This window comes from Pseudophryne corroboree, chromosome 11 (genome assembly GCF_028390025.1).
Source record: "Pseudophryne corroboree isolate aPseCor3 chromosome 11, aPseCor3.hap2, whole genome shotgun sequence".
Lineage (NCBI taxonomy): Eukaryota > Metazoa > Chordata > Amphibia > Anura > Myobatrachidae > Pseudophryne > Pseudophryne corroboree.
The window spans coordinates 150592694-150606080 of NC_086454.1; the positions used below are offsets into that span (position 1 = coordinate 150592694).

General features: G+C 46.3%; 1 protein-coding gene across 3 annotated transcripts in view; it reads right to left on the reverse strand.

Moving 5' to 3' along the window:
• The window catches only part of LOC134969185 (sodium/calcium exchanger 1-like), a 287158-nt gene that overhangs the window by 44370 nt on the left and 229401 nt on the right, over nucleotides 1-13387 (reverse strand). For all 3 annotated transcript variants that reach the window (XM_063944963.1, XM_063944962.1, XM_063944964.1), the window contains exon 3: nucleotides 4722-4816. In XM_063944963.1, the coding sequence (XP_063801033.1) occupies nucleotides 4722-4816 (95 nt within the window). The remainder of the gene's footprint in view (nucleotides 1-4721; nucleotides 4817-13387) is intronic.

Here is a 13387-nt window from a genome sequence, read left to right on the forward strand (position 1 = left end):
CCCCTTTTTACAGATTACGTCAGAATGCGTCTCCTTTTTTACACATTATGGTAGACAGCGTCCCTTTTTTACACATTACGGCAGACAGCGTCTTCTTTTTACACATTACGGCAGAGAGCGTCCCCCTTTTTACACATTACAGCAGACAGCGTCCCCTTTTTTAAACATTACGGCTGACAGCGTCCTCTTTTTACACATTATGGCAGACAGCGTCCCCCTTTTTACACATTACAGCAGACAGCGTCCCCTTTTTACACATTACGGCAGACAGCGTCCCCTTTTTACACATTACGGCACAGTCCCCTTTTTACACATTACGGCAGACAGCGTCCCCCTTTTTACACATTACGGCATAACAGCGTCCCCCTTTTTACACATTACGGCATACAGCATCCCCCTTTTTACACATTACGACTGACAGAGTCCCCTTTTTACACATTGCGGCAAACAGCGTCTCCTATTTACACACTATGGCAGACAGCGTCCCCTTTTACACATTACGGCAGACAGCGACTCACTTTTTACACATTACGGCTGACAGAGTCCCCTTTTTACACATTACGGCAGACAGCATCCCCTTTTTACAAAGTGAGCGGGCCCCCCCCCCCCCCACACACACATATGCATACTCATTTAGGAAAACATACACACACACACACACACACACACACACACACAGACACACACACACACACACACACACTTTCTCATGCACTCTCCCCACACTTACCTATCACAGTCTGGATGCCTGGATCTGGGGCAGCATGCCCTCCTCTACAGCAGTCTTGTGGTCCAGTTTGCCCCGCACCCTGAGTCCGCTTAGCTCCGCCCCCTGAGTCCGTTTATCTCAGGCTCCTTTCCTAATGCCTGAATGCGGGGGGGGGGGGAGAGGAGGCTTGTTCATGCTGCCGACGCCGCTGCAGTGTGATAGGAGCAGCAGCAGTGGATCTCATTCTCAGCACAGGTATGCAGAGCAGGGACAGCGCCTCTCCCCCCTGGCGCCTACCTGCACTGCATCCCTTTGCTGAGCGGCTTGCGCCGGGCCTGGGGAGACCCTTAACCAGCGCTGACTGTGTCCCTTAATAGGTGACACAGTCTATACACAGCCTTCCCTCCCTTCTACAACCCCCTGGTACCGTACAGATAGCTGGAGTTGCTCTGGAGGGACTGCTCTTCACAGGCAGCGTGTCTGCAGGCAGGAAAATGGCGCTGAACGCTGCTGGGTCCGCTCTGAGGAGAAGCTCTGCCCCCTTAATGGCGCTGTCTTCCCGCTCTTCCAAGATTATACTGGCCTGAGGATTTACTGCTGGCTGAGATCCAAGGACCCCGAAAGGCTTTTTGGTCAGTGTAGGGTTAAGGCACCAGCTCAGGGCGCACCTCACAGCACCGCACCATGTACCACTGAGCCCCCGGAGCGCTGTCAGTACTGCGCTCCTACCCTGTAGCCGCCATCTTCACATCGGCTCCCCGCTTGCCAGAGAGCCGATGACTCACTCGCCACTCTTCAGCTCTGCAAGGGGGTGGCGGCATGCTGCTGGGGTGAGCGTTCCCCTGCGGCGGGGAGCGTTCTATCCCCTCTGGAGCTCGGTGTCCAGTCAGCGGAGACAGTTGCTCAGACCCCACAGGGCGGACACTGCTCCCCCCATCAGTCCCTCGATGCAGGAAGGCTGTTGCCAGCAGCCTCCCTGTAAAATAACAAACTCTAAAAAAAACTTTTACTAAAGAAGCTCTGTAGAGCTCCCCTAGCTGTGACTGGCTCCTCCGGGCACATTTTCTAAACTGTGTCTCGTGGGAGGGGCATAGAGGGAGGAGCCAGCCCACACTGTTAAACTCTTAAAGTGACAATGGCTCCTGGTGGACCCGTCTATATACCCCATGGTACTAATATGGACCCCAGCATCCTCTAGGACGTAAGAGAAATCGCATGTTTTCCAAAAGTGCACCCTATTACATTTAGCCTCATATGTTAGACAAACATTTGGTCGACAGGGTCAAAAGGTCGACATGAAAAAGGTAGACAGTGCAAAAAGTCAACAGGGTCAAAAGGTCAACATGAAAATGGTCAACATTAAAAAAAGGTAGACAGTTTTTTTTTTTTTTTTTTAAATGTTTTGGGACTACATCATACCTTCTCTATGGTTGTAATTCTGAGTTGATCGCAGCAGGAACTTTGGGGGTAATTCCAAGTTGATCGCAGCAGGAAATTTTTTAGCAGTTGGGCAAAACCATGTGCACTGCAGGTGTGGCAGATATAACGTGCAGAGAGAGTTAGATTTGGGTGGGTTATTATTTTATTTCTGTGCAGGGTAAATACTGGCTGCTTTATATTTACACTGCAATTTAGATTGCAGATTGAACACACCCCACCCAAATCTAACTCTCTCTGCACATGTTATATCTGCCTCCCCTGCAGTGCACATGGTTTTGCCCAGTTGCTAACAGAATTCCTGCTGTGATCAACTTGGAATTACCCCGCATGTGCACTGCAGGGGAGGCAGATATAACATGTGCAGAGAGAGTTAGATTTGGGTGTGGTGAGTTCAATCTGCAATCTAATTTGCAGTGTAAAAATAAAGCAGCCAGTATTTACCCTGCACAGAAACAAAATAACCCACCCAAATCTAACTCTGCACATGTTATATCTGCCTCCCCTGCAGTGCACATGGTTTTGCCCAACTGCTAACAAAGTTCCTGCTGCGATCAACTCAGAATTACCCCCTATGTCGGCATAGAGTTGGTTATAAACCTTGTGGTGAGCGCAGCGAACCACCAAGCCCAAAGCGTGGCGAGCGAAGCGAGCCCCGCAAGGGGATGCCTTTCTACAATTGGGGGTCCCAGATGACAAAACTATTCACACAAACCGCAAAAATGCAAAAAGACCATTTTCATATCCACATTTGACCCTGTTGACCTTTTGTTCTGTCTACCTATATCATGTGGACCTTTTGACCCTGTCGACCTAATGTCTGTCTAACATGTGGTGTCTATATATTGACTGTCTAACTAGACACTGTCTATCTATTATCCCACACCTATATTGAAGACATCAGCCAAACTTTCCATCTATAAATAACAGTGTAGTAACTGTTGTTTATTAGTGTTTATTTCTCAATGGGGGAGATGTATCAAATCTTCTGAAGAGGACAGGTGCAGAGGTTGCCCATGGCAAAAAATAATCTTCTAGCTATCATGGTTTGGAATGTACTTGATAAACGATAGCTAGATGCTGATTAGTAGCTATGGGTGACTTCACTTGTTCTCTTTAGAAGGTTGGATACATCTCCTCTATACCTCATTGCTCCTCTGTTTTCCTGTATCTACATCACTCCTTATCTAATTCATATTGTGATGCTTTTCTCACTCCTCTCCTTGGTGTCCTCCTCATTATGTACCTCCTCATTATGCACCTCCTCATTATGTACCTCCTCATTATTCACATTCTCATTATGTACCTCCTCATTTTGTACCTCCTCATTATGTACCTCTGCATTATGTACCTCCGCATTATGCACCTCCTTATTATATACCTCATTATGAACCTCCTCATTATGAACCTCCTCATTATGTACTATGTACCTTCTCATTATGCACATTTTCATTATGTACCTCCTCATTATGTACTATGTATTTCCTCATTATGCACCTCCTCATTATGTACCTCCTCATTATGCACCTCCTCATTATGTACTATGCATCTCCTCATTATGTACCTCCTCATTATGCACCTCCTCATTGTGTACTATGTACCTCCTCATTATGCACCTCCTTATTATGCACCTCCTCATTATGTACCTCCGCGTTATGCACCTCCTTATTATGTACCTCCTCATTATGTACCTCCTCATTATGTACTACGTACCTCCTGATTATGCACCTCCTCATTATGCACCTCCTCATTATGTACCTCCTCATTATGTACTATATACCTCCTCATTATGCATCTCCTCATTATATACCTTCTCATTATGTACCTCCTCATTTTGTACCTCCTCATTATGCACATTCTCATTATGCACCTCATCCTTATGCACCTCCTCATTATGTACCTCCTCATTATGCACCTCCTCATTATGTACCTCCTCATTATGCACCTCCTCATTATGTACTATGCGCCTCCTCATTATGCACCTCCTCATTATGTACTATGCACCTCCTCATTATGTACCTCCTCATTATGCACATTCTCATTATGTACCTTCTCATTTTGTACCTCCTCATTATGTACCTCCTCATTATGCACATTTTCATTATGCACCTCCTCATTATATACTATGTACCTCCTCATTATGTACTATGTACTTCCTCATTATGCACCTCTTCATTATGCACCTCCTCATTATGCACATTTTCATTATGTATGTACCTCCTCATTCTGTACCTTGTCATTATGTACCTCCTCATTATGCACCTCCTCATTATGTACTAGGTACCTCCTCATTATGCACCTCCTCATTATGCACATTTTCATTATGTACCTCCTCATTCTGTACCTTGTCATTATGTACCTCCTCATTATGTACTAGGTACCTCCTCATTATGTACCTCCTCATTATGAACCTCCTCATTATGTACTAGGTACCTCCTCATTATGTACCTCCTCATTATGCACCTCCTCATTATGTACTAGGTACCGCCTCATTATGCACCTCCTCATTATGCACCTCCTCAATATGCACATCTTCATTATGCACATTTTTATTATGCACCTCCTCATTTTGTACCTCCTCTTTGCATTTCTGGGTCTCCGAGTTCAATGAAGAAATTCTTGTTTTTTTCATATTCTTCATCATCGATTATCTTTATCTCAATGAATCTCCTAAAAAACAGAAACACGTATTCAGTAAGATAATATTGTATTTGTCATAATCTGTTTTAAATATTCATCCAAAAGGATATTTTTACACAACTGAAGCTAAAAACAAATATATTCAGAAGTGTTAAAACCATATCACAGTATTATAAACTGACATATTTTTTGTTTTTACCTTGGGGCGGGATATATTATGTATCACATATAGAATGCGATACATGACAAGTGCATGAATAATTGTGAATACTTATGCAAGGGACAGCTCTTATCAGTTTATGACCTGGGAGTCCTATTGTGCAAGCCGCTGGGGATACAGAGAGAGACAGAGATCTTTAGGAACTCTCTCTGGGGATTTATGTGTAAAGAAGCCCATAGGATAGCATAGTTACCTCCCCTCCCCGAATCCTGCGGAAGAATCCAGTTTGAAGCTCTTATCTCCCGCTGCCCTGCATTATAAGTCAAATCTCCTGAGTCTTTGGATTCTTCACTGCAGCCAGGGTTCCACTAAGGAATTCCTGGGCAAGGACAATGCTTTGCTGCAGTCACTAGCATGACTTATGTACAAGCTCTTCAGCCTCTTCTGTCTGACTCTCAGTAAAACCTTGTAGGACCCCTGACTGAAGAGAATACAGCTTGTCTGACCCCTGTGATCTGTGTAGTTTGGGTAAGTTAACAACACAAAAAGGACAATACAAAAAAGTTTTAAATTCTTTTTTTTACCAATAGATTATCATTAAAATAAGAATTCACACAAGGTATTTATTGCATAGGCATCACATTTATCATGTGTGAGAAGAAAATTAATATGAAAGCGAATAGCTGCAAATAAGAAATCCAGTATTGCAGGCAGCAATGTTAGTACCAATAATTGCTAAATTTCCCAAAATATATTGCTACTGATATGATATATAAATATTTTGCAACAAGCATTTAAGCTTAGACACACCCTTTGGGTTTAGCATGACATGCTCCCTCAACGGCACACCATGCTTCACACGCCACATTCTACTACAAACTAATCTCCCTGAAACTAGTTTTCACAAGTAGTCAAGTATGTTCTATAGGTAATGCCATCTATAGCTGACCAGGTCTATACTCCAGATTCCGGAACTTGAAACATATGGGGATTGTGGCAACCCTCTCAAAATGGCAGACATTTTGATAAATATCCTTCATAGGGCAAAAGCTCCTGTTACTCAGATCCACACTTTACTATTCTCCAACCTATTATTACCCCCACCTCTTGTCTCAGACCCTCTGCCAGCATCATCAGGTGCTCTCTCCTTGATGTTTCTTTATTGAAGGAAAGTTCTTTAAATACAAATATCCTGCAACCTAGACTGCTTCCTGCAGATGAAGAACAAAAAAGTCTGTATCCTGGGGTGAGGTATAAGGGCACTCTCAGCTTGTAAAACATTGTCTGCTGAAAATCAGAATGAGATGCTGACTGTTCTCACAGCTCTTAGGTGTTGGGCTTTACATCTGAAATAAATGGAACGCTAACCAAGGTTTATTACAGAGAAAGTGGGTGATATGGATTACTGGAAGTCTAAAGGCGTGTACACATGGTGAGATTCGGGCTAAACCCCGATTCTCACTATGCGATAGGAACTAGGTCGGTATCGCAAGCATAGATGACTGTGCTTGCGATACTGACTATGTACGATTTTGGCTAAGTGTCAATTTTGACTATCTTTACTACGAGATAGTCAAAATTGACTTGCCTGCACAGTTTATCTAGGCTTGCGATAACGACCTCACGGGACCACGCATCGGTTTCGCATTGGAATCGCAAGTTCACTTTCACCTTGCGATCTGCACTAACTTTCCCTATGATTTTGACTATATAGTCAAAATCGTAAGAAAAAATCTTACCGTGTGTACACACCTTAAGAAGAATAAACAAAAACCTTGGCGTCTATTTATGAAAAATGTGCTAACGAAAAATCTGTCTCGCCGATTATTCAACAATACAGATTTTAGTTGCACTGTAAATTTCTAATCTGTTGCTCCTTTTAGTACCCCAGTGAAAATGTTGCCCCTCTCCAACAATTTCCTCCCCCTCTCCAGCAGTCTAGCGCCAGCTGGCGAAGAGGCACCCACTCTGGGTATAGGGTAATGCCTTCTGAAGATGGCAGAGGTAAGCAGCGCTAACTAGGTGAGCATCTGAGAAATATATTAACCTTTAACCTTTAACTATTAATCTTTATTAAATAGAGAAAAGATGAGAAAGGCATTTTCTGCAGTAAAAGACACTGGAGAGACGGCATCTACGCAGGGCCGGTGTAAGGTCTCTCTGCATCCTATGCAAAGCTTCAGCCTAGCGCCCCCTAACCTGCAAAACCCCCAGCACTGACAATCAGCTCCAATATGTAAATTAAGAGGAGCTTATTGGCTCGTGCATTTATCACCTTACACTTATCACTGCTTTATCGCTTCCTTATGCCGTCTCCAGGCTTAAAACATCTGCCCCACCATGTGGTACAGCAGCCTGATAGTGGCGGCTGCACCTGATTAGACCTGCAGCAGCAGCCAGTGCAGTGTAAAAGGAGAAGGCTGCATACAGAGACATCTTTCAGTTTATTGCTAGATGAATTCAGTGGCGCCCTCCAGGTGACAGAGCCCTAGGCAGCCGCCTAATGCTGCCTAATGGTAGTGCCGGCCATGCATCTTCTGTATTATCTTAATAAATAGACCTTAATAATACTAAGTTGGATATCTCATTTCAGGCTGTTCACTTAACTATTTATCACTTCTTCAGATCCATTAATTGCTTATGCTATGTGTCTAAACCAGGGGTGGGGAACCTCAGGCCCGAGGGCCGTATAAGGCCCGCAGAGCCACTTGATCTGGCCCGGCCAGGCTCACCTAGCCGGGCGCCCGCTGAGATTTTGTTACTAGTGGGCGCCTGGCTTCTTACCCTCAGTAGCAGCCAGAGGCAGGAGCTCACTCCTGAGCTCCGGCTTCCTGCTCTGGCAGTGTGCGTGTGCTGCTGTGCGGTGTTATGGGAGAGATGTCATGAATTCTCTCCCATAGTTCTGAGGAGTGAGTGGCAAGGCGGAGGGCAACGGTCCGGAACCAGGAGCGCGGGGCTGGTGAGTATTGTGTTTTTTTTTTGTTTTAATGTGTGTGTAAGCTTCGCTACTAAAGGGCATATCTAATGGGGCATAACAACTGACTGGTGGCATATCTAATGGCGCATAGCAAGTGACGGGGCATATCTAATGGGGCATAACAAGTGACTGGGGGTATATCTACTGGGGGCATAACTACTGACTGGGGGCATATCTACTGGGGCATAACTACTGGGGGCATATCTACTGGGGGCAGGCTCATTTTTAAGTTGATAATTTTTGTATGGCCCCCGAAGGATTTTATAAATCTCCAAATGGCCCTTGGTAGAAAAAAAAAGTTCCCCACCCCTGGTCTAAACTATACTGTTTCTTATTTGAAACCTCAGACTAAACAGAACAGAAACCTCTCCAACATATGTGCTGAAATTGGCAATTATTGATATGGGTTGGGTATGAAATGCCGGCAGTCAGAATCCGAGAGTGGAATACTGATGGTCACAATACAGACGGATTTGGTGAGTATTCTAACCCTATCCTTAACCTACCGCTCCGGCAGCCAATCCCTAACTGTCCCCTTCGGCAGACTAACCCTTAGCGTCCCCTCTGGCAGCCTAACCCTAACGCTCCACCTAGTGCCTAACTCTAACCCTAAAACTAACCCTAATACTCACCGCCGGGATCCGGCAGCATTGTAACCATCGGGATTCCGCTGTTGGGACTCTGGGGGTAATTCTGAGTTGATCGCTGCAGCAAGTTTGTTAGCAGTTGGGCAAATCCATGTGCACTGCAGGGGGGGGGGGGCAGATGTAACATGTGCAGAGAGAGTTAGATTTGGGCGGCCTATTTTGTTTCTGTGCAGGGTAACTACTGGCTGCTTTATTTTTGCACTGCAATTTAGATTTCAGTATGAATACACCCCACCCAAATCTAACTCTCTCTGCACATGTTATATCTGCCCCTCCTGCAGTGCACATGGTTTTGTCCAACTGCTAACAAAATTGCTGCTGCGATCAACTCAGAATTAGGCCCTCTGGCCCTCATTCCGAGTTGTTCGCTCGCTAGCTGCTTTTAGCAGCATTGCACACGCTAGGCCGCCGCCCTCTGGAAGTGTATCTTAGCATAGCAGAATTGCGAACGAAAGATTAGCAAAACTGCTACTAAATAATTATTTGCAGTTTCTAAGTAGCTCCAGACCTACTCACAGATTGCGATCAGCTCGGTCCGTTTAGTTCCTGGTTTGACGTCACAAACACGCCCTGCGTTCGGCCAACTACTCCCCCGTTTCTCCAGACACTCCCGCGTTTTTCCCTGACATGCCTGCGTTTTTTAGCACACTCCCGGAAAACGCTCAGTTACCACCCAGAAACGCCCCTTTCCTGTCAATCATTCACCGATCACCAGTGCAACAGAAAAGCGTTGCTCGAACACCAGCAAATCTACTAAGTTTTGTGTTAAATAACTCTGCGTACCATGCGCATGCGCAGTTAGCAACAAATCGCAGCATAGCGAAAATCGGCAACGAGCGAACAACTCGAAATGACCCCCTCTGTCGGGATCCTGATTACATCCCTTTAGTGCTCATACTAAGGGGGTAATTCCAAGTTGATCGCAGCAGGATTTTTGATAGCAATTGGGCAAAACCATGTGCACTGCAGGGGAGGCAGATATAACATGTGCAGAAAGAGATTTGGGTGGGTTATTTTAATTCTGTGCAGGGTAAATACTGGCTGCTTTATTTTTACACTGCAAATTAGATTGCAGATTGAACTCACCACACCCAAATCTAACTCTCTCTGCACATGTTACATCTGCCTCCCCTGCAGTGCACATGGTTTTGCCCAACTGCTAAAATTCCTGCTGCGATCAACTTGGAATTACCCCCTAAATGTATAATGGTGTACCAAATTATCGTCGGGTTTCTTTGTACTTCACATAGTATGTCCACTATATTAACATACAATTGCCTGGACAGGCCTTGCAAAACCTTCCTGTACTAGTGAAGAGAAAAAAACACACATCTTCTTTTGTTGTCATCTTTTGCAAATGTGAAAGATATCAACATATGTCTGTAGCCCATTGCACATGTTCCGGACTGCTCTAGTGCAGCATGTGTTCCGAGTAAGCTAAGGGAGATGCATTATGAGTGAAAGCAAAAAGAAAACTGTCTCTTCCTTGCTTTTCTCCAATGTGCACAGACATAACGCCCTCCAGAGATGACATTATGGCCCTCATTCTGAGTTGTTCGCTCGTTATTTTCCTTCGCATCGGTGCGATTTTCCGCTAACTGCGCATGCGCAATGTTCGCACTGCGGCTGCGTCAAGTAAATTTGCTAAGAAGTTTGGTATTTTACTCACGGCATTATGAGGATTTTTCTTCGTTCTGGTGATCGGAGTGTGATTGACAGGAAGTGGGTGTTTCTGGGCGGAAACTGTCCGTTTTATGGGTGTGTGTGAAAAAACGCTGCCGTTTCTGGGAAAAACACGGGAGTGGCTGGAGAAACGGGGGAGTGGCTGGGCGAATGCTGGGTGTGTTTGTGACGTCAAACCAGGAACGACACTGACTGAACTGATCGCAGTGGCAGAGTAAGTCTCGAGCTACTCAGAAACTGCTAAGAAATTTCTATTCGCAATTTTGCGAATCTTTCGTTCGCAATTCTGCTAAGCTAAGATTCACTCCCAGAGGGCGGCGGCTTAGCATGTGCACTGCTGCGAAAAGCGGCTAGCGAGCGAACAACTCGGAATGAGGGCCTATATGTAGAACAATAGATGAGAAAATTGTGGATGTGCACACAGCAACCATTGGAAGATAGGGGAAGGGCTGTGGAAACATGAGAAGCGCAAAGAAAAGGCAGAGAAAACTGTTTTCGCTGCACATTTCTAATTAGTATATATGGAGAGATGAAAATGTATACAGTCGTTTCTCCAGATAAAGAGCTGGAGAAAAGTGAATGGTACCTTTAATAAATATACCCCTTAATGTTCTCATGTTGTTTGTATAAGTGAGACTTCATACTACATAGGCCCATAGAATACCCTTACTGGTCACTACTGTTGGAATATGAAGATGATTTTTGCCATTTCAGTTTACAGTGTAGCCCATTGGTTAATTTTGTTACACTGACATCTTCCACACTGCGTCTTTTCCTTAAATACCCATTACTCTCACCCATTACTTCCACTCAGGGTCGTAACTAGGGGTGTACGAGCGGTGGCAGTGCTGTCACATAGGGTGCAGGGCCCTGGGAACAGCACCGTCGCTGGCCCATGGACCCCGCATCTAGCTAGCAGGGTGCGTGAAACAGGCAGGCAGTATATCTGCTGTAGTGTTGCCTGGAGCGTCCTTTGGATACACCAGAAATGCACCTTGCAGCCTGTACAACCGTCCAGAGCGTCCTGACTCCTGAGGATGCTCCGGGCAGTGCTATACTTACCATTGCTGGTTCCTCCTCACCAACAACATCATGATGTCACGCGCTCAGTGGTCAGTGCAGCACAGGGCGCACGGCCTCCTTGTTACGGCACTGCTCTCACCTCAAGTGTTCTGCAATATGAGGACAATGTTGGGTCTAATAATACTGTAGTTATTACTTAACCTCTGCTCTCTTTGCATCATACTCCATACTCATCTACTATTGAAGTCTCCTCTCCTGTTGTGGCAAAATGCCATGATTCGTGGGTTCATGGGTAGCGGAACCATGTCATTTAGCCCGTCCCCTCCATACGGAACTGCATCCTGCCCGCTTCAATAGGAGGCAGGTGGGATACAGGAGATCTGCTCACTCTTTCATGGGTGCAGGGCTGCCCGAACAATCAAGAGTCTCCCAGTAGGCAAGTATGTCATACTCCCTTATCGGCTGTTTGACTACATTACACTGTATTTGTATTGATTCACTTTGTTTTATTGTAACTTGTCATATTATAGAGCGTGATGAAAAGAGGATAGCTTGGAGGGGCGTGGCCTAGCAAGGCATGGTGTAGGAAGTGGGTCTGAAGGCTCCCCAACCCACTCATCCTGTTAATAATCCTGCTGGTTGGTGAAGCTGGAACAGAATGTTCTAGTCTGCCTCTGAAGTGCTGTAGACCCCCCCTGGTGCGCAGGGTATGGGTCTGGTGCTTTCCCAGACCCCCTGCTCTCCTCCTGCTATACAGATGCCAGTGTGAGTTGGGTGCCATCTTGGAAACGGGGCTGTGTGTCCCAGGGTCTCCCCCTGCACTCCCTGGTGACTCAGCGCTGCTGGCTGCAGAGTTTTTGGCCAGGGGCCACTCCTGGCGGTCTGCTGGCTGCCCTGCTGGATTCGGCCCTACTCCTTCTCAGAGCTCCTGAGGTGCTGCCCGCCATCTTGAAAAGGTGAAAGTGCGGCCGTGTGCTCTCCCTGCCTTCCCGGCTCCCTAGTCCTTCTCTCCGCTGCTGCGGCCAGCCTTGCTGGAGTCCCTGCTCCCCACTCCCCTGCTTGCTGACTATGGGGCTGCTCTCTGGCTCCCGCTGGATCTGAAGGCGGGCAGACGCCATTTTGAAAACGGAGCTTCCTGTCTCAGTGGCAGCTGCAGTGATCTATCCTCTCCCTGCTTGTGCCCTCCCTGGCTGGCTGCACCTGGACATTATTCAAGGTACCTGCTGTGCCTCCGTGCAAGAAGGAGATATCTGTATATGTGCCCCCTCCCCGCTCCCTGGTCTCTGTGAGGGTGCATATTGGAAGCAAGATCTCTCCTCTCTCAATACTCCTGCTATGTGACATTGCCTGTATTGGCATGCTCTCCTCTGGAACGGGCCTTTCGTACATTTGTGATATTGGTTTTTCTCCTGCACCTCTGGGGGCTGTTGATATTCTGAATGTGCTATTACCACCCTCTCCTGGTGCAGTGAGACTGCACGTAACCCAGACTACAACTATTGCACCGCTGCTGGTCCTCTGCTGTTGTAATTTCTGATTTAACGTTTTGCCTCCGTTTTTCCTCTGTGCATGCCTCATGGTCCGTAGACGCGTCAATTCTGCTGTGGCACGTCTGGCGAAATTTGCCTGTAGGCATCCTGACTCGGCTTCTTCTGCATCTTCATCCCCCTCACATACGGACTCTGCTCTCCCCTCACCTACTATGGCCGGCTCTCCTGAGGTCACCATGACGCAGCTCCTGCAAGCCATTACTAACTCAGGGAAACGGCTTACGGACAAAGTTGCTGAAGTGCACGTCAACATTTCTTTTATTCGGCAGGATATGCAGAAGCTCCAGGAAAGAGTTGGGTAGAAAGAGAATTGCATCTCCATGTTGGAAGACTCCTATAAGCCAGTCCCTACCCGACTATTTTCTCTGGAATCCCAAATGTCGGCGTGTCGACTTAAGTTGACTGATATTGAGGGGCGTCTAATTAGAAACAATGTCCACTTTGTGGGACACCCTGAAAAGGCAGAAGGGTCAAACCCTGAACTTTTCCTTGAGACCTGGCTTCTGTAGGCCTTCGGCAAAGACTCCTTTACTCCGCAGTTTGCAGTGGAAAGGGCCCATC